The sequence below is a fragment of the Heptranchias perlo genome, chromosome 35 (assembly GCF_035084215.1).
Source record: "Heptranchias perlo isolate sHepPer1 chromosome 35, sHepPer1.hap1, whole genome shotgun sequence".
Classification (NCBI taxonomy): Eukaryota; Metazoa; Chordata; class Chondrichthyes; order Hexanchiformes; family Hexanchidae; genus Heptranchias; species Heptranchias perlo.
The window spans coordinates 23523618-23544493 of record NC_090359.1 but is presented as its reverse complement, the minus strand read 5'-3'; the positions used below and the strand labels follow the sequence as shown (position 1 = coordinate 23544493).

At 48.6% G+C, this 20876-nt stretch overlaps 1 protein-coding gene across 1 annotated transcript in view; it reads right to left on the bottom strand.

Moving 5' to 3' along the window:
- LOC137302172 (leucine-rich repeat-containing protein 55-like) overlaps positions 1-20266 on the bottom strand; it is a 31028-nt gene extending 10762 nt beyond the window's left edge. The window contains exon 1 of the mRNA XM_067971836.1: positions 19663-20266. Within this exon, the coding sequence (XP_067827937.1) occupies positions 19663-20266 (604 nt within the window). The remainder of the gene's footprint in view (positions 1-19662) is intronic.
- Between the last annotated feature and the right edge of the window lie 610 nt (positions 20267-20876).

Genomic DNA, 20876 nt, shown 5'->3' with positions numbered 1-20876 from the left:
AGTCTGAGACCTCCTCAAACAGTGTGAGGCCACCTCAAACAGTGTGAGACCAACTCAAACAATGAGAGACGTCCTCAAACAGTGTGAGACCATCTCAAACAGTCTGAGACCTCCTCAAACAGTGTGAGGCCACCTCAAACAGTGTGAGACCAACACAAACAATGAGAGACGTCCTCAAACAGTGTGAGACCATCTCAAACAGTCTGAGACCTCCTCAAACAGTCTGAGACCACCTCAAACAGTGTGAGACCTCCTCAAACAGTGTGCGACCTTAACAAACAGTGTGAGACCTGCTCAAACAGTGTCAGATGTCCTCAAACAGTGTGAGACCTCGTCAAACAGTGTGAGACCTCCTCAAACAGTGTGAAACATCCTCAAACAGTGTGAAACATCCTCAAACAGTGTGAGACCTTCACAAACAGTGTGAGACCTCCTCAAACAGTGTGAGACCACCTCAAACAGTGTGAGACCACCTCAAACAGTGTGAGACCACCTCAAACAGTGTGAGACCTCCTCAAACAGTGTGGGACCACCTCAAACAGTGTGAGACCACCTCAAACAGTGTGGGACCACCTCAAACAGTGTGAGACCACCTCAAACAGTGTGAGACCACCTCAAACAGTGTTGGACCTCCTCAAACAGTGTGAGACCTCCTCAAACATTGTGGAGCCACCTCAGTTTGAGACCTCCTCAAACAGTGTGAGACCACCTCAAACAGAGTGAGACCACCTCAAACAGTGTGAGACCACCTCAAACAGAGTGAGACCTCCTCAAACAGTGTGAGACCACCTCAAACAGAGTGAGACCTCCTCAAACAGTGTGAGACCACCTCAAACAGTGTGACACCACCAGAAACAGTGTGAAACCTCCTCAAACAGTGTGAGACCACCTCAAACAGTGAGACCTCCTCAAACAGTGTGAGACCTCCTCAAACAGTGTGAGACCACCTCAAATAGTGCGAGACCTCCTCAAATACTGTGAGGCTTCCGCAAACAGTGTAAGGCCACCTCAAACAGTGTGAGACTTCCTCAAACAGTGTGAGACCTCCTCAGACAGTGTGAAACCACCTCAAACAGTGTGAGACTTCCTCAAACAGTGTGAGACCTCCTCAGACAGTGTGAAACCACCTCAAACAGTGTGAGACCTCCTCAAACAGTGTGAGACCTCCTCAGACAGTGTGAGACCTCCTCAAACAGTGTGAGACCACCTCAAACAGAGTGAGACCACCTCAAACAGTGTGAGACCACCTCAAACAGTGTGAGACCACCTCAAACAGAGTGAGACCACCTCAAACAGTGTGAGACTTCCTCAAACAGTGTGAGACCTCCTCAGACAGTGTGAAACCACCTCAAACAGTGTGAGACCTCCTCAAACAGTGTGAGACCTCCTCAGACAGTGTGAGACCACCTCAAACAGAGTGAGACCACCTCAAATAGTGTGAGACCACCTCAAACAGAGTGAGACCTCCTCAAACAGTGTGTGACCACCTCAAACAGTGTGAGACCACCTCAAACAGTGTGAGACCACCTCAAACAGAGTGAGACCACCTCAAATAGTGTGAGACCACCTCAAACAGAGTGAGACCTCCTCAAACAGTGTGTGACCACCTCAAACAGTTTGAGACCACCTCAACAGTGTGAGACCACCTCAAATAGTGCGAGACCACCTCAAACAGGGAGAGGCCTCCTCAAAAATTGTGAGATCACCTCAAACTGTCTGAGACTTCCTCAAACAATGTGAGACCACCACAAACAGTCTGAGACCATGTAAAACAGTGTAAGACCACCTCAAACAGTGTGAGGCGTCCTCAAACAGTGTGAGACCACCTCAAACAGTGTGACACCACCAGAAACAGTGTGAAACCTCCTCAAACAGTGTGAGACCTTCACAAACAGTGTGAGACCTTCACAAAGAGTGTGAGACCTTCACAAACAGTGTGAGACCACCTCAAACAGTGAGGCCACCTCAAACAGTGTGAGACCACCTCAAACAGTGTGAGACCACCTCAAACAGTGAGGCTTCCGCAAACAGTGTGAGGCCACCTCAAACAGTGTGAGACCAACTCAAACAATGAGAGACGTCCTCAAACAGTGTGAGACCATCTCAAACAGTCTGAGACCTCCTCAAACAGTGTGAGGCCACCTCAAACAGAGTGAGACCAACACAAACAATGAGAGACGTCCTCAAACAGTGTGAGACCATCTCAAACAGTCTGAGACCTCCTCAAACAGTGTGAGACCTGCTCAAACAGTGTGAGACCACCTCAAACAGTGTGAGACCTCCTCAAACAGTGTGCGACCTTAACAAACAGTGTGAGACCTGCTCAAACAGTGTCAGATGTCCTCAAACAGTGTGAGACCTCGTCAAACAGTGTGAGACCTCCTCAAACAGTGTGAGACCTCCTCAAACAGTGTGAAACATCCTCAAACAGTGTGAAACATCCTCAAACAGTGTGAGACCTTCACAAACAGTGTGAGACACCCCTCCCAAACAGTGAGAGACCACTTCAAACAGCGTGAAACCACCTCAAATCATGTGAGACCACCTCAAACTGTGTGAGACCACGTCAAACTGTGTGAAAGCTCCTCACACAATGTGAGAACTTCAAAGTGTGAGACCTCCAGAAACAGTGTGAGACTTTTACAAACAGTGTGAGACCTCCTGAAACAGTGTGAGACTTTTGCAAACAGTGTGAGACCTCCTGAAACAGTGTGAGACTTTTACAAACAGTGTGAGACAGCCTGAAAAAGTGTGAGACCTTCACAAACAGTGTGAGACCTCCTGAAACAGTGTGAGACTTTTACAAACAGTGAGAGACATCCTGAAACAGTGTGAGACTTTTGCAAATAGTGTGAGACCACCTGAAACAGTGTGAGTCTTTTACAAATAGTGTGAGACAGCCTGAAAAATTGTGAGACCTCCTCAAACAGTGTGAGACCTCCTCAAACAGTGTGAGACCTCCTCAAACAGTGTGAGACCACCTCAAACAGTGTGAGACCTCCTCAAACAGTGTGAGACCTCCTCAAACAGTGTGAGACCACCTCAAACAGAGTGAGACCACCTCAAACAGTTTGAGACCACCTCAAACAGTGTGAGACCTCGTCAAACAGTGTGAGACCTCCTCAGACAGTGTGAAACCACCTCAAACAGTGTGAGACCTCCTCAAACAGTGTGAGACCTCCTCAGACAGTGTGAGACCTCCTCAAACAGTGTGAGACCACCTCAAACAGAGTGAGACCACCTCAAACAGTTTGAGACCACCTCAAACAGTGTGAGACCACCTCAAACAGAGTGAGACCACCTCAAACAGTTTGAGACCACCTCAAACAGTGTGAGACCACCTCAAACAGAGTGAGACCACCTCAAACAGTTTGAGACCACCTCAAACAGAGTGAGACCACCTCAAACAGTGTGAGACCACCTCAAACAGTGTGAGACCACCTCAAACAGTGTGAGACCTCCTCAAACAGTGTGAGACCACCTCAAACAGTGTGAGCGCACCTCAAACAGTGTGAGACCACCTCAAACAGTGTGTGACCACCTCAAACAGTTTGAGACCACCTCAAACAGTGTGAGACCACCTCAAACAGTGTGTGACCACCTCAAACAGTTTGAGACCACCTCAAACAGTGTGTGACCACCTCAAACAGTTTGAGACCACCTCAAACAGTGTGTGACCACCTCAAACAGTTTGAGACCACCTCAAACAGTGTGAGACCTCCTCAAACAGTGTGAAACATCCTCAAACAGTGTGAGACCTTCACAAACAGTGTGAGACACCCCTCCCAAACAGTGAGAGACCACTTTAAACAGCGTGAAACCACCTCAAATCATGTGAGACCACCTCAAACTGTGCGAGACCACGTCAAACTGTGTGAAAGCTCCTCACACAATGTGAGAACTTCAAAGTGTGAGACCTCCTGAAACAGTGTGAGACTTTTGCAAACAGTGTGAGACCTCCTGAAACAGTGTGAGACTTTTACAAACAGTGTGAGACAGCCTGAAAAAGTGTGAGACCTTCACAAACAGTGTGAGACCTCCTGAAACAGTGTGAGACTTTTACAAACAGTGTGAGACATCCTGAAACAGTGTGAGACTTTTGCAAATAGTGTGAGACCACCTGAAACAGTGTGAGTCTTTTACAAATAGTGTGAGACAGCCTGAAAAATTGTGAGACCTCCTCAAACAGTGTGAGACCTCCTCAAACAGTGTGAGACCTCCTCAAACAGTGTGAGACCACCTCAAACAGTGTGAGACCTCCTCAAACAGTGTGAGACCTCCTCAAACAGTGTGAGACCACCTCAAACAGAGTGAGACCACCTCAAACAGTTTGAGACCACCTCAAACAGTGTGAGACCTCGTCAAACAGTGTGAGACCTCCTCAGACAGTGTGAAACCACCTCAAACAGTGTGAGACCTCCTCAAACAGTGTGAGACCTCCTCAGACAGTGTGAGACCTCCTCAAACAGTGTGAGACCACCTCAAACAGAGTGAGACCACCTCAAACAGTTTGAGACCACCTCAAACAGTGTGAGACCACCTCAAACAGAGTGAGACCACCTCAAACAGTTTGAGACCACCTCAAACAGTGTGAGACCACCTCAAACAGAGTGAGACCACCTCAAACAGTTTGAGACCACCTCAAACAGAGTGAGACCACCTCAAACAGTGTGAGACCACCTCAAACAGTGTGAGACCACCTCAAACAGTGTGAGACCTCCTCAAACAGTGTGAGACCACCTCAAACAGTGTGAGCGCACCTCAAACAGTGTGAGACCACCTCAAACAGTGTGTGACCACCTCAAACAGTTTGAGACCACCTCAAACAGTGTGAGACCACCTCAAACAGTGTGTGACCACCTCAAACAGTTTGAGACCACCTCAAACAGTGTGTGACCACCTCAAACAGTTTGAGACCACCTCAAACAGTGTGAGACCACCTCAAACAGTGTGAGGCCACCTCAAACAGTGTGAGACAACCTCAAACAGTGTGAGACCACCTCAAACAGTGAGGCCACCTCAAACAGTGTGAGGCCACCTCAAACAGTGTGAGACCAACTCAAACAGTGTGAGACCACCTCAAACAGTGTGAGACCTCCTCAAACAGTGTGAGACCTCCTCAAACAGTGTGAGGCCACCTCAAACAGTGTGAGGCCACCTCAAACAGTGTGAGAACTACTCAAACAGTGTGCGACCTTCACAAACAATGTGAGAACTACTCAAACAGTGTGCGACCTTCACAAACAGTGTGAGACCTCCTCAAACAGTGTGAGACACCCCTCCCAAACAGTGTGAGACCACTTCGAACAGCGTGAAACCACCTCAAGTCTTGTGAGACCACCTCAAACAGTGTGAGACCACGTCAAACTGTGTGAGAGCTCCTCAAACAGTGTGAGACTTTTACAAATAGTGTGAGATATCCAGAAACAGTGTGAAACTTTCACAAACAGTGTGAGACTTTTACAAACAGTGTGAAACCTCCTCAAACAGTGTGAAACCTCCTCAAACAGTGTGAAACCTCCTCAAACAGTGTGAAACATCCTCAAAAAGAGTGAGAACTTTACAAACAGTGTGGGACCACCTCAAACAGTGTGAAACATCCTCAAAAAGAGTGAGAACTTTACAAACAGTGTGAGACCTCCTCAAACAGTGTGAGACCACCTCAAACAGTGCGAGACCTCCTCAAACAGTGCGAGACCTCCTCAAACAGTGTGAGACCACCTCAAACAGTGTGAGACCTTCACAAACAACGTGTGACCTCCTCAAACACTGTGAGACCACCTCAAACAGCGTGTGACCTCCTCAAACAGTGTGAGACCACCTCAAACAGTGTGGGACCACCTCAAACAGTGTGAGACCACCTCAAACAATGTGAGACCACCTCAAACAGTGTGAGACCTCCTCAAACAGTGTGAAACCACCTCAAACAGTGTGGGACCACCTCAAACAGTGTGGGACCACCTCAAACAGTGTGAGACCACCTCAAACAGTGTGAGACCTCCTCAAACAGTGTGAGACCACCTCTAACAGTGTGAGACCACCTCAAACAGTGTGAGGCCACCTCAAACAGTGTGAGACCACCTCAAACAGTGTGAGACCACCTCAAACAGTGTGAGACCACCTCAAACAGTGTGAGGCTTCCTCAAACTGTGAGACCTTCACAAACAGTGTGAGACCACCTCAAACAGTGTGTGACCACCTCAAACAGTTTGAGACCACCTCAAACAGTGTGAGACCACCTCAAACAGTGTGTGACCACCTCAAACAGTGTGAGACCACCTCAACAGTGTGAGACCACCTCAAACAGTGTTACGTCAACAGAAACAGTGTGAGACCACCTCAAACAGTGTGAGACCACCTCAAACAGTGTGAGACCACCTCAAACAGTGTGAGACCACCTCAAACAGCGTGTGACCTCCTCAAACAGTGTGAGACCACCTCAAACAGTGTGAGACCACCTCAAACAGTGTGGGACCACCTCAAACAGTGTGAGACCTCCTCAAACAGAGTGAGACCACCTCAAACAGCGTGTGACCTCCTCAAACAGTGTGAGACCACCTCAAACAGTGTGAGACCTCCTCAAACAGTGTGAAACCACCTCAAACAGCGTGTGACCTCCTCAAACAGACTGAGACCACCTCAAACAGCGTGTGACCTCCTCAAACAGTGTGAGACCACCTCAAACAGTGTGCGACCTCCTCAAACAGTGTGAAACCACCTCAAACAGCGTGTGACCTCCTCAAACAGTGTGAGACCTCCTCAAACAGTGTGGGACCACCTCAAACAGCGTGTGACCTCCTCAAACAGTGTGAGACCACCTCAAACAGTGTGGGACCACCTCAAACAGTGTGAGACCTCCTCAAACAGTGTGAAACATCCTCAAACAGTGTGAGACCTCCTCAAACAGTGTGAAACATCCTCAAACAGTGTGAGACCTTCACAAACAGTGTGAGACACCCCTCCCAAACAGTGAGAGACCACTTTAAACAGCGTGAAACCACCTCAAATCATGTGAGACCACCTCAAACTGTGCGAGACCACGTCAAACTGTGTGAAAGCTCCTCACACAATGTGAGAACTTCAAAGTGTGAGACCTCCTGAAACAGTGTGAGACTTTTGCAAACAGTGTGAGACCTCCTGAAACAGTGTGAGACTTTTACAAACAGTGTGAGACAGCCTGAAAAAGTGTGAGACCTTCACAAACAGTGTGAGACCTCCTGAAACAGTGTGAGACTTTTACAAACAGTGAGAGACATCCTGAAACAGTGTGAGACTTTTGCAAATAGTGTGAGACCACCTGAAACAGTGTGAGTCTTTTACAAATAGTGTGAGACAGCCTGAAAAATTGTGAGACCTCCTCAAACAGTGTGAGACCTCCTCAAACAGTGTGAGACCTCCTCAAACAGTGTGAGACCACCTCAAACAGTGTGAGACCTCCTCAAACAGTGTGAGACCTCCTCAAACAGTGTGAGACCTCCTCAAACAGTGTGAGACCACCTCAAACAGAGTGAGACCACCTCAAACAGTTTGAGACCACCTCAAACAGTGTGAGACCTCGTCAAACAGTGTGAGACCTCCTCAGACAGTGTGAAACCACCTCAAACAGTGTGAGACCTCCTCAAACAGTGTGAGACCTCCTCAGACAGTGTGAGACCTCCTCAAACAGTGTGAGACCACCTCAAACAGAGTGAGACCACCTCAAACAGTTTGAGACCACCTCAAACAGTGTGAGACCACCTCAAACAGAGTGAGACCACCTCAAACAGTTTGAGACCACCTCAAACAGTGTGAGACCACCTCAAACAGAGTGAGACCACCTCAAACAGTTTGAGACCACCTCAAACAGAGTGAGACCACCTCAAACAGTGTGAGACCACCTCAAACAGTGTGAGACCACCTCAAACAGTGTGAGACCTCCTCAAACAGTGTGAGACCACCTCAAACAGTGTGAGCGCACCTCAAACAGTGTGAGACCACCTCAAACAGTGTGTGACCACCTCAAACAGTTTGAGACCACCTCAAACAGTGTGAGACCACCTCAAACAGTGTGTGACCACCTCAAACAGTTTGAGACCACCTCAAACAGTGTGTGACCACCTCAAACAGTTTGAGACCACCTCAAACAGTGTGTGACCACCTCAAACAGTTTGAGACCACCTCAAACAGTGTGAGACCTCCTCAAACAGTGTGAAACATCCTCAAACAGTGTGAGACCTTCACAAACAGTGTGAGACACCCCTCCCAAACAGTGAGAGACCACTTTAAACAGCGTGAAACCACCTCAAATCATGTGAGACCACCTCAAACTGTGCGAGACCACGTCAAACTGTGTGAAAGCTCCTCACACAATGTGAGAACTTCAAAGTGTGAGACCTCCTGAAACAGTGTGAGACTTTTGCAAACAGTGTGAGACCTCCTGAAACAGTGTGAGACTTTTACAAACAGTGTGAGACAGCCTGAAAAAGTGTGAGACCTTCACAAACAGTGTGAGACCTCCTGAAACAGTGTGAGACTTTTACAAACAGTGTGAGACATCCTGAAACAGTGTGAGACTTTTGCAAATAGTGTGAGACCACCTGAAACAGTGTGAGTCTTTTACAAATAGTGTGAGACAGCCTGAAAAATTGTGAGACCTCCTCAAACAGTGTGAGACCTCCTCAAACAGTGTGAGACCTCCTCAAACAGTGTGAGACCACCTCAAACAGTGTGAGACCTCCTCAAACAGTGTGAGACCTCCTCAAACAGTGTGAGACCACCTCAAACAGAGTGAGACCACCTCAAACAGTTTGAGACCACCTCAAACAGTGTGAGACCTCGTCAAACAGTGTGAGACCTCCTCAGACAGTGTGAAACCACCTCAAACAGTGTGAGACCTCCTCAAACAGTGTGAGACCTCCTCAGACAGTGTGAGACCTCCTCAAACAGTGTGAGACCACCTCAAACAGAGTGAGACCACCTCAAACAGTTTGAGACCACCTCAAACAGTGTGAGACCACCTCAAACAGAGTGAGACCACCTCAAACAGTTTGAGACCACCTCAAACAGTGTGAGACCACCTCAAACAGAGTGAGACCACCTCAAACAGTTTGAGACCACCTCAAACAGAGTGAGACCACCTCAAACAGTGTGAGACCACCTCAAACAGTGTGAGACCACCTCAAACAGTGTGAGACCTCCTCAAACAGTGTGAGACCACCTCAAACAGTGTGAGCGCACCTCAAACAGTGTGAGACCACCTCAAACAGTGTGTGACCACCTCAAACAGTTTGAGACCACCTCAAACAGTGTGAGACCACCTCAAACAGTGTGTGACCACCTCAAACAGTTTGAGACCACCTCAAACAGTGTGTGACCACCTCAAACAGTTTGAGACCACCTCAAAGAGTGTGAGACCACCTCAAACAGTGTGAGGCCACCTCAAACAGTGTGAGACAACCTCAAACAGTGTGAGACCACCTCAAACAGTGAGGCCACCTCAAACAGTGTGAGACCTCCTCAAACAGTGTGAGACCTCCTCAAACAGTGTGAGGCCACCTCAAACAGTGTGAGGCCACCTCAAACAGTGTGAGAACTACTCAAACAGTGTGCGACCTTCACAAACAATGTGAGAACTACTCAAACAGTGTGCGACCTTCACAAACAGTGTGAGACCTCCTCAAACAGTGTGAGACACCCCTCCCAAACAGTGTGAGACCACTTCGAACAGCGTGAAACCACCTCAAGTCTTGTGAGACCACCTCAAACAGTGTGAGACCACGTCAAACTGTGTGAGAGCTCCTCAAACAGTGTGAGACTTTTACAAATAGTGTGAGATATCCAGAAACAGTGTGAAACTTTCACAAACAGTGTGAGACTTTTACAAACAGTGTGAAACCTCCTCAAACAGTGTGAAACCTCCTCAAACAGTGTGAAACCTCCTCAAACAGTGTGAAACATCCTCAAAAAGAGTGAGAACTTTACAAACAGTGTGGGACCACCTCAAACAGTGTGAAACATCCTCAAAAAGAGTGAGAACTTTACAAACAGTGTGAGACCTCCTCAAACAGTGTGAGACCACCTCAAACAGTGCGAGACCTCCTCAAACAGTGCGAGACCTCCTCAAACAGTGTGAGACCACCTCAAACAGTGTGAGACCACCTCAAACAGTGTGAGACCTCCTCAAACAGCGTGTGACCTCCTCAAACAGTGTGAGACCTTCACAAACAACGTGTGACCTCCTCAAACACTGTGAGACCACCTCAAACAGTGTGAGACCTCCTCAAACAGTGTGAAACCACCTCAAACAGCGTGTGACCTCCTCAAACAGTGTGAGACCACCTCAAACAGTGTGGGACCACCTCAAACAGTGTGAGACCACCTCAAACAATGTGAGACCACCTCAAACAGTGTGAGACCTCCTCAAACAGTGTGGGACCACCTCAAACAGTGTGAGACCTCCTCAAACAGTGTGGGACCACCTCAAACAGTGTGAGACCTCCTCAAACAGTGTGGGACCACCTCAAACAGTGTGGGACCACCTCAAACAGTGTGAGACCACCTCAAACAGTGTGAGACCTCCTCAAACAGTGTGAGACCACCTCTAACAGTGTGAGACCACCTCAAACAGTGTGAGACCACCTCAAACAGTGTGAGACCACCTCAAACAGTGTGAGACCACCTCAAACAGTGTGAGGCTTCCTCAAACTGTGAGACCTTCACAAACAGTGTGAGACCACCTCAAACAGTGTGTGACCACCTCAAACAGTTTGAGACCACCTCAAACAGTGTGAGACCACCTCAAACAGTGTGTGACCACCTCAAACAGTGTGAGACCACCTCAACAGTGTGAGACCACCTCAAACAGTGTTACGTCAACAGAAACAGTGCGAGACCACCTCAAACAGGGAGAGGCCTCCTCAAATATTGTGAGATCACCTCAAACTGTCTGAGACTTCCTCAAACAGTGTGAGACCACCTGAAACAGTGAGGCCACCTCAAACAGTGTGAGACCTTCACAAACAGTGTGAGAGCTTCGCAAACAGTGTGAGACCACCTCAAACAGTGTGAGACCACCTCAAACAGTGTGAGACCTCCTCAAACAGTGTGAGACCACCTCAAACAGTGTGAGGCCACCTCAAACAGTGTGAGACAACCTCAAACAGTGTGAGACCACCTCAAACAGTGAGGCCACCTCAAACAGTGTGAGGCCACCTCAAACAGTGTGAGACAACCTCAAACAGTGTGAGACCACCTCAAACAGTGAGGCCACCTCAAACAGTGTGAGACCACCTCAAACAGTGAGGCCACCTCAAACAGTGTGAGGCCACCTCAAACAGTGTGAGAACTACTCAAACAGTGTGCGACCTTCACAAACAATGTGAGAACTACTCAAACAGTGTGCGACCTTCACAAACAGTGTGAGACCTCCTCAAACAGTGTGAGACACCCCTCCCAAACAGTGTGAGACCACTTCGAACAGCGTGAAACCACCTCAAGTCTTGTGAGACCACCTCAAACAGTGTGAGACCACGTCAAACTGTGTGAGAGCTCCTCAAACAGTGTGAGACTTTTACAAATAGTGTGAGATATCCAGAAACAGTGTGAAACTTTCACAAACAGTGTGAGACTTTTACAAACAGTGTGAAACCTCCTCAAACAGTGTGAAACCTCCTCAAACAGTGTGAAACCTCCTCAAACAGTGTGAAACATCCTCAAAAAGAGTGAGAACTTTACAAACAGTGTGGGACCACCTCAAACAGTGTGAAACATCCTCAAAAAGAGTGAGAACTTTACAAACAGTGTGAGACCTCCTCAAACAGTGTGAGACCACCTCAAACAGTGCGAGACCTCCTCAAACAGTGCGAGACCTCCTCAAACAGTGTGAGACCACCTCAAACAGTGTGAGACCTTCACAAACAACGTGTGACCTCCTCAAACACTGTGAGACCACCTCAAACAGTGTGAGACCTCCTCAAACAGTGTGAAACCACCTCAAACAGCGTGTGACCTCCTCAAACAGTGTGAGACCACCTCAAACAGTGTGGGACCACCTCAAACAGTGTGAGACCACCTCAAACAATGTGAGACCACCTCAAACAGTGTGAGACCTCCTCAAACAGTGTGAAACCACCTCAAACAGTGTGGGACCACCTCAAACAGTGTGGGACCACCTCAAACAGTGTGAGACCACCTCAAACAGTGTGAGACCTCCTCAAACAGTGTGAGACCACCTCTAACAGTGTGAGACCACCTCAAACAGTGTGAGACCACCTCAAACAGTGTGAGACCACCTCAAACAGTGTGAGGCTTCCTCAAACTGTGAGACCTTCACAAACAGTGTGAGACCACCTCAAACAGTGTGTGACCACCTCAAACAGTTTGAGACCACCTCAAACAGTGTGAGACCACCTCAAACAGTGTGTGACCACCTCAAACAGTGTGAGACCACCTCAACAGTGTGAGACCACCTCAAACAGTGTTACGTCAACAGAAACAGTGCGAGACCACCTCAAACAGGGAGAGGCCTCCTCAAATATTGTGAGATCACCTCAAACAGTGTGAGACCTCCTCAAACAGTGTGAGACCACCTCAAACAGTGTGAGGCCACCTCAAACAGTGTGAGACAACCTCAAACAGTGTGAGACCACCTCAAACAGTGAGGCCACCTCAAACAGTGTGAGACCACCTCAAACAGTGTGAGACCATCTCAAACAGTGTGAAACCTCCTCAAACAGTGTGAGACCTTCACAAACAGTGTGCAACCTCCTCAAACAGTGTGAAACCTCCTCAAACAGTGTGAGACCTTCACAAACAGTGTGCAACCTCCTCAAACAGTGTGAGACCTCCTCAAACAGTGTGAGACCACCTCAAACAGCGTGTGACCACCTCAAACAGTGTGAGACCTCCTCAAACAGTGTGGGACCACCTCAAACAGTGTGGGACCTCCTCAAACAGTGTAAGACCTCCTCAAACAGTGTGAAACCACCTCAAACAGTATGAGACCTCCTCAAACGGTGTCAGATGTCGTCAAACAGTGTGAAACCTCCTCAAACAGTGTGAAACCTCCTCAAACAGTGTGAAACCTCCTCAAACAGTGTGAGACCTTCACAAACAGTGTGAGACCTCCTCAAACAGTGTGAAACCTCCTCAAACAGTGTGAGACCTTCACAAACAGTGTGAGACCTCCTCAAACAGTGTGAAACCTCCTCAAACGGTGTCAGATGTCCTCAAACAGTGTGAAACCTCCTCAAACAGTGTGAGACCTTCACAAACAGTGTGAAACCTCCTCAAACAGTGTGAGACCTTCACAAACAGTGTGAGACCTTCACAAACAGTGTGAGACACCCCTCCCAAACAGTGAGAGACCACTTCAAACAGCGTGAAACCACCTCAAATCATGTGAGACCACCTCAATCAGTGTGAGACCACGTCAAACTGTGTGAGAGCTCCTCACACAATGTCAGAACATCAAAGTGTGAGACATCCTGAAACAGTGTGAGACTTTTACAAACAGTGTGAGACATCCTGAAACAGTGTGAGACCTCCCCAGACAGTGTGAGACCTCCTCAAACAGTGTGAGACCACCTCAAACAGTGTGAGACCTCCTCAAACAGTGTGAGACCTCCTCAAACAGTGTGAGACCTCCTCAAACAGTGTGAGACCTCCTCAAACAGTGTGAGACCACGTCAAACTGTGTGAGAGCTCCTCACACAATGTCAGAACATCAAAGTGTGAGACATCCTGAAACAGTGTGAGACTTTTACAAACAGTGTGAGACATCCTGAAACAGTGTGAGACCTTCACAAACAGTGTGAGACCTTCACAAACAGTGTGAGACACCCCTCCCAAACAGTGAGAGACCACTTCAAACAGCGTGAAACCACCTCAAATCATGTGAGACCACCTCAATCAGTGTGAGACCACGTCAAACTGTGTGAGAGCTCCTCACACAATGTCAGAACATCAAAGTGTGAGACATCCTGAAACAGTGTGAGACTTTTACAAACAGTGTGAGACATCCTGAAACAGTGTGAGACCTCCTCAGACAGTGTGAGACCTCCTCAAACAGTGTGAGACCACCTCAAACAGTGTGAGACCTCCTCAAACAGTGTGAGACCTCCTCAAACAGTGTGAGACCTCCTCAAACAGTGTGAGACCACCTCAGACAGTGTGAGACCTCCTCAAACAGTGTGAGACCTCCTCAAACAGTGTGAGACCACCTCAGACAGTGTGAGACCTCCTCAAACAGTGTGAGACCTCCTCAGACAGTGTGAGACCTCCTCAGACAGTGTGAGACCTCCTCAGACAGTGTGAGACCACCTCAAACAGTGTGAGCGCACCTCAAACAGTGTGAGCGAACCTCAAACAGTGTGAGACCTCCTCAAACAGTGTGAGTCCTCCTCAAACAGTGTTACGCCAACAGACACAGTGTGAGGCCTCCTTAAATAGTGTGAGATCACCTCAAACAGTGTGAGACCACCTCTAACAGTGTGAGACCACCTCAAACAGTGTGAGACCTCCTCAAACAGTGTGAGACCTCCTCAAACAGTGTGAGTCCTCCTCAAACAGTGTGAGTCCTCCTCAAACAGGGAGAGGCCTCCTCAAACAGTGTGAGACCACCTCAAACAGTGTGAGTCCTCCTCAAACAGAGAGAGGCCTCCTCAAACAGTGTGAGACCACCTCAAACAGTGTGAAACCTCCTCAAACAGTGTGAGACCATCTCAAACAATGAGAGACCTCCTCAAACAGTCTGAGACTTCCTCAAACAGCGTGAGACCACCTCAAACAGTGTTAGACCTTCACGAACAGAGTGAGACCTCCTCAAACAGTATGAGACCACCTCAAATCATGTGAGACCACCTCAAACTGTGTGAGAGCTCCTCAAATATTGTGAGACCTTCACAAACAGTGTGACACCACCTCAAACAGTGTTAGACCATCTCAAACAATGTGAGACCTCCTCAAACAGTGTGAGACCACCTCAAACTGTCTGAGACTTCCTCAAACTGTCTGAGACCTCCTCAAACAGCGTGAGACCACCTCAAACAGTGTTAGACCTTCACGAACAGAGTGAGACCTCCTCAGACAGTGTGAGACCTCCTCAAACAGTGTGAGATGTCCTCAAACAGTGTGAGACCTCCTCAAACAGTGTGAGACCACCTCAAACAGCGTGTGACCACCTCAAACAATGTGAGGCCTCCTCAAACAGTGTGAGACCTCCGAAAACATTGTGAGACCTCCGAAAACAGTGTGAGACTTTTACAAACAGTGTGAGACCGCCTGAAAATGTGTGAGACCTTTACAGTGCACGACCTGCTCAAACAGTTTGAGACCTTCACAAACAGTGTGAGTCCTCCTCAAACAGTGTGAGACCTCCTCAAACAGTGTGAGTCCTCCTCAAACAGTGTGAGACCACCTCAAACAATGTGAGACCACCTCAAACAGTGTGAGTCCTCCTCAAACAGTGTGAGACCACCTCAAACAGTGTGAGACCACCTCAAACAGTGTGAGACCTCCTCAAACAGTGTGAGTCCTCCTCAAACAGTGTGAGACCACCTCAAACAGTGTGAGACCTCCTCAAACAGTGTGAGTCCTCCTCAAACAGTGTGAGTCCTCCTCAAACAGTGTGAGACCACCTCAAACAGGGAGAGACCACTTGAAACAATGTGCGACGACCTCAAACAGTGTTAGACCTTTTCAAACAGTGTGAAACCTCCTCAAACAGTGTGAAACCTCCTCAAACAGTGTGAAACCTCCTCAAACAGTGTGAGACCACCTCAAACTGTGTGAAACCTCCTCAAACAGTGTGAAACCTCCTCAAACAGTGTGAAACCTCCTCAAACAGTGTGAGACCATCTCAAACTGTCTGAGGCCTCCTCAAACAGTCTGAGACTTCCTCAAACAGCGTGAGACCACCTCAGACAGTGTTAGACCACCTCAAACAATGTGAGACCTCCTCAAACATTGTGAGACCTTCAAAAACAGTGTGAGACCTCCACAAACAGTGTGAGACCTCCTCAAACATTGTGAGACCTTCAAAAACAGTGTGAGACCTCCTCAAACAGTGTGAGACTTTTACAAACAGTGTGAGACCGCCTGAAAATGTGTGAGACCTTTACAGTGTGCGACCTGCTCAAACAGTTTGAGACCTTCACAAACAGTGTGAGACCTCCTCAAACAGTGTGAGACCACCTCAAACAGTGTGAAACCTCCTCAAACAGTGCAAAATCTCACCAAACAGTGTGAGACCTCCTCAGATAGTGTGAGACCTCCTCAGACAGCGTGAGACCTCCTCAGACAGCGTGAGACCTCCTCAGACAGCGTGAGACCTCCTCAGACAGCGTGAGACCTCCTCAGACAGCGTGAGACCTCCTCAAACAGTGTGAGACCACCTCAAACAGTGTGAGACCACCTCAAACAGTGTGAGACCACCAGAAACAGTGTGAGGCCTCCTCAAAAAGTGTGAGGACTCCTCAAACAGTGTGAGACCACCCCAAATCATGTGAGACCACCTCAAACTGTGTGAGAGCTCCTCAAACATTGTGAGACCTCGTCAAACAGTGTGAGACCACCTCAAACAGTGTGAGACCTCGTCAAACAGTGTGAGACCACCTCAAACGATGTGAAACCACCTCAAATGGTGTGAGAACTCCTCAGACAGTGCGAGACCACTCAAATGGTGAGAGCCCACTTCAAGCAGTGTGAGACTTCCTCAAACAGTGTTATACCTTCACGAACAGTGTGAGACTTCCTCAAATCATGTGAGATCTCCTCAAACAATGTGAGACCTTCATAAACAGTGTGAGACCTCCTCAAACAGTGTGAGACCACCTCAAACAGTCTGAAACCACCTCAAACAGTGTGAGACCACCTCAAACAGTGTGTGACCACCTCAAACATTGTGAGACCACCTCAAACAGTCTGAGACCTCCTCAAACTGTGTGAGACCTCCTCAAACAGTGTGAGGCCTCTTCAAACATTGTGAGATCACCTCAAACAGTGTGAGGCCACCTCAAACAGTGTGAGACCTCCACAAACAATGTGAGACCTCCTCAAACAGTGTGAGACCTCCTCAAACAGTGTGAGACCTCCTCAAACAGTGTGAGACCTCCTCAAACAGAGTGAGACCTCCTCAAACAGTGTGAGACCTCCTCAAACAGTGTGAGACCACCGCAAACAGTGTAAGACCACCTCAAACAGTTTCAGACCACCTCAAGGTGGTCATCCTGTCTCGAGGACAGACTCTCTCCTCAGGGAGGTTGCCTCACTCTCCTTTTCTCTTTGAACCAGTGACTGAGACCTGGGACCTTCATCATTTTCCATTGATAATCTCGCCCGGAGACTGTTGTCCTGTTGGCTCCTGGCTAACACTACAATTTAACCGGCGTGTGATTATTATGTGGGGGCTTCCCCTGGCTTGACATCTATGTGGGAGCTGGCAGTATAATTCAGTTCTACCAGCTGCACAGTGTCCTAAACATGGATTACCTCAAACCAGTACCTGAAATTGAACTGGAGCTGTAAAGGTGGCCCAAAGGATGTGCTTGTTTCGATTAGTGCAACAGCGGAGAATTGCTTTGGTACCCAACAGGTACCAACACAGGACGCTGTGCTGTTCCCCGGCACACACACCACCTGCGGCTGGGAGACCATCAACTCGGTGAAGGAGGCCCTTTGGCCCGTCCGAAACCTGCTGGTCTTCCAGCTGAAGGAGCTGTCCACGACCGAGTGTTGCCGACTGGCGCACTCCAAGGTCCAGGAGTGCGTGCTGCGGGACGCACTAAAGTGAGGTGCGGCCTATGCAAAGGCTTTATGGGGAAAGGCCCCCCCCCCCCCATATAAAGCCACCCCACCTTGTATTGTGTTAGAATGTATTAGAAGATACGTACTGTGTTTTAAATTGAGATTATAGTGTATACGACCTGCACTGTATTGATTCAAACTATATTGCTTGAAATTGTGTGTTTTTACATTGAACTGTGCGTATCTTGAAATTTTATGAAATAATGTATATTTTGAAATGTAAAATAAAAATCCGCACTGAAAGATTAACGATCACTGCACATTTAATCGGTCTCAACTAAAACCAATTACAGGAAACCGTCTGGGTCAGTACACACAGCTGAGCAGAGGAGGAAATAACAGCAAACTGGATTCTCACAACAAAACAAAAAGAAAGTCTGTGTTTCAAACTTTTCTGTGGCTCAACGTTTTATTTAGGAAATGTTGAGTTCATTGTTCTGTGGGCCATATGTTTTATATGAGAATGAGAGAGAGGCAGAGATAGACACAAAGAGAGCAAGTTGGAAATCGACCCCAGAGAACGAGAGCCCAGGACTGGGGTCCATGTCTGGATCCAAAAATAATACCGTACCATTCCCACTCCCTCAAATAAACGGGCTTATGGGATGCGTACTGGGTGGATCGAGGAAATTTAGGGCAGCAGAGCTGCACTGCTCCGAACTAAAACACACCCTTTTATTTTATAATTAGAGTTTCTCACTATTCGGGACAAATACACTGCAACGTAGCATATGGTGAGGGGGGAAAGTCAGAAGCAGCTTCACTTCACACGGAGTCTGCAGTGACAACGTACATCTGGTCTCAATCCGGAGTCAGATCCCCACTGAACACCAGACTGAAAAGAGGGGGTCGATTTTCACCCACATCGCCTGGTTTTAATGTGGGCCGGCGCCATGTTGAAAGGGTCCTGTCTCCAGGGGCGTCCAAAGCGCCCGTCCGGTTCAGGCAACAGGCCCCTTTTAATATGGGCTCCTGGGACATAATTACAACCCCCTTTCGCCATTTTAGGTCAGAGCCTGCACCGAGCGCACTCTGATCACTTCCACGGGCGTTGGAACCGAAGAGGCCCGGCCACAGGTAAGTCTGGAATTGTTTTCGTGGCCCCGGGCGGAGCAGGAGCGGGAACTGCCCCCTCTCACCCCACCCCGGATCGTGGCCCCTTCCCCGCAGCTAAACTCACTGGCAGCCACCCCAGCCTGATCCACAGGCCTCAATCCATCCCAAGCCAAAACCCTAACCTGAGCGTATAGCGTGAATGCCCCATGGATGCATCCAATGGGCTACATTTTCAACCTGCCACCGGGCATGAAACTGGCACTGCCCATTGGCAAAAGTGCCCCAATTTTCATTTGCATCGCAAATCTACCCCAGTGTTCCTCCACTGTTCTATGGTCTAAACCATATAGAAGGATGTGCAGGTCGATGAAATACTACATCACGTAGAATTTACAGCACAGAAACAGGCCGGTGTTTATGCTCCACACGAGCCTCCTCCCACTCCACTTCATCTCACCCAATCAGCATATCCTCCTATTCCACCCTCCCTCTTGTGTGTATCTAGCTTCCCCTTAAATGCATCTATGCTTGTCGCCTCGACTGCTCCTTGCGGTACTGAGTTCCACATTCTAACACCCTCGGGTGAGAGGAGCCTCCAGCGGAGCAGGAAGACTGGCAAGGACCAGCGGGGCCCGAATGACCTGGACTAGTGGGGCCGAATGGCCTGTTTCTGCGCTGTAAACTCCACGTGATGCAAACCATAATGATGAGAACCTGAAATATTTTGAAAGAAACTTTCCTTAAAAGAAAAAAAAAACATGCCCTCGGATGGCTTTAAAAGCAGAAACTACGAATAGCCCGTTGAGACTGACACATGTAGCCTACCGGAATTGCACCGCTGGAGATTGCTGGCGACCCATTTGAGAAGGGGCACCATGGTGCAGCCGCAGAACCAGGGGTTGCCGGCCAGTCGAACGGAGACGGAGGCGGGGAGACCGTCCAAAAGCTCCTGACCGAGGAAGGTGAGACCATTGTGACTGAGATCCAAGTAGTGGAGCTGAGGTAAGCCGGAGAGAGCTTGGGGGGCGATGACAGACAGCCCGGGGTTGTGACTGAGGATCAGCCTGGCCAGGTTCTGGGCTGGTTGCAACAGGTCGTAGGTCACCCGGGTCAAGTTATTGTAGCTCAGGTCGAGATGGGCGAGTTTCTTCAGGGGGAGGAAGAGGCCGCTGGGGAGGTCGGCGAGACAGTTATTGCGCAAATCCAGTATCACCAGTTCTGTATAGCAGGAAAAATATCCCAAAGGTATGGAGAGGACCTTGTTATGCGCCAGGCTGAGATTGGTAATGTCCAAGGGCAGTCCAGATGGAGCTGCGACCAGGTCTTTCTCACTGCAATCCGAGGCTCTATTCCAGCAGGTACACGGTGCTGGACAGCTCCTTGCCAGTCCCCAATTTACGAGCAGCAGCAGGAGAGAGCTCACATACATAATCCTGGCCTATGTACGATCTTCCTTCCTCCTCTCCCCACCCTTCCCCTTCCAAACCCCCCCAAAAAAAAACCCTTTTCCCCCTTCTCTTCCTTCTCCAAACCAGAAACAGCAACTGAGGTCCCCTTTCGTCAGGCTCCCCTCTCCAAGTAGCGGGTGTTCTCTTCCCTCTTTGATCAGGTTCGCTCACACACAGCTCCCGTGGACTCTGTCAACGAGAGGGGATAGCAGAATGAAACGACCAGGAACAAGTCAAGAAATGGATGGATGCGTTTCTTTCTTTCATCTTAATCAAGAACATTGCAACAACAGAAAAAAAAATTGATTCGAAAACAACTGCAGTCGTTGCAAATTCTATCTGTTTCTTAATTGCCTTTCTTTTTTTGTGCAGTGAAGAAGATGCATTGCTTACCGAAGCTTCTGCTAAAGATAGAGCAGGACAAAGGCGCCTCTTTCTCTCTCTCTCTCATGCTCCCCAGGTTAGAATCATTCAATAAGGTAGGACCCTCCTCCCATTTGGAACCGTGTCTCCGCCCAGTCATCACTTTCTATCCCAGCTGACCACTTTGCTCTGAGGTTTGTTAGCAAGGGCGGTGGGGGAAGAGAGGTA